The 939-nt window shown below is 56.9% G+C and overlaps 1 protein-coding gene across 1 annotated transcript in view; it reads left to right on the forward strand.

The window, feature by feature from the left end:
• Nucleotides 1-620: 620 nt before the first annotated feature.
• The window catches only part of PHALS_08855 (conserved hypothetical protein), a gene marked incomplete at both ends in the record, with an annotated part of 4,855 nt that continues 4,536 nt past the window's right edge, over nucleotides 621-939 (forward strand). Inside the window, one exon of the mRNA XM_024724278.1 lies at nucleotides 621-887. Coding sequence (XP_024575171.1) covers nucleotides 621-887 — 267 coding nt within the window. The remainder of the gene's footprint in view (nucleotides 888-939) is intronic.

Genomic DNA, 939 nt, shown 5'->3' on the forward strand with positions numbered 1-939 from the left:
TCGGGCGGATCGTGGAGTGGCACGTAGCCCACTGAGCGCTGCTCAAGCTCCGAGAAGTCGCTGCATGTCACGCGTGCTCAAAGGCCGAGGCATCGAGGGCGATCCCCCCGAAATGCACGTGAAGTGGCACGTAAACCACTATGCGCTGCTCGAGTATCAAAGCAGTTGCTGCATGTCATGCGTGACATGGTCGGACAGAGTCCGAGGCATCTTGGGCACGGCCCTTCAGATGCGCGTGGAGTGGCACGTAGACCACTGAGCATTGCACTCGTTGCAAGCAGTCACCGCATGCCATTGATGGCGTGGTCGGACATAGTCCGAGGCATCTTGGGCACGACCCTTCAGATGCGCGTGGAGTGGCACCGTATCCACTAGACGAAGATTGCGGAGTCAGCCGTTCTTCGTCGGATGTTGTAGATAACATCGGAGCTCCAAAGGAGCAGAAAGTGAGGGTGACAGGCGCGGAGTGCGTGTTCACCCTGGTCTCACCGAGACACAGAACCTCTGTACAGGGGTGATGGCGACGCCGTATGCTGGCTGCAAGACGCCCGGCGTCGGCCCTGATCCAGGTTGTGTCTACCGTAGATGACGGTGCACAGTTATACGCCCTCGTCAACGGTATGACGGGGGAGGAAGATGGTGACGTCCGCCTCGAGGCTATACCTGCAGTAGATGCTCTTCTTGAGCCGGACGAGATGTCCCTTGAAGAGTTCGGCAGTGCCTTGAAAACAGGCGATTTGGCCGAAGTGGTCGTTGTACGACCGGACGAGGAGATAATCTCGTCATCGCTTCCGGATGAAGCTGTCTTGGAAGAAACCAAGAGAGTGCTGAACGCACGAAGTGGATCGTCAATCCTACGGAATCCTTTGGATCCGTACAAACCTTTGGTAAAGGAATTTCAAGACGTCGTCTCCAAAGACCCGCCTTCGGTCCTACCTC

Source organism: Plasmopara halstedii, assembly GCF_900000015.1.
Source record: "Plasmopara halstedii genome assembly, contig: Scaffold_323, whole genome shotgun sequence".
NCBI classification, from domain to species: domain Eukaryota; phylum Oomycota; class Peronosporomycetes; order Peronosporales; family Peronosporaceae; genus Plasmopara; species Plasmopara halstedii.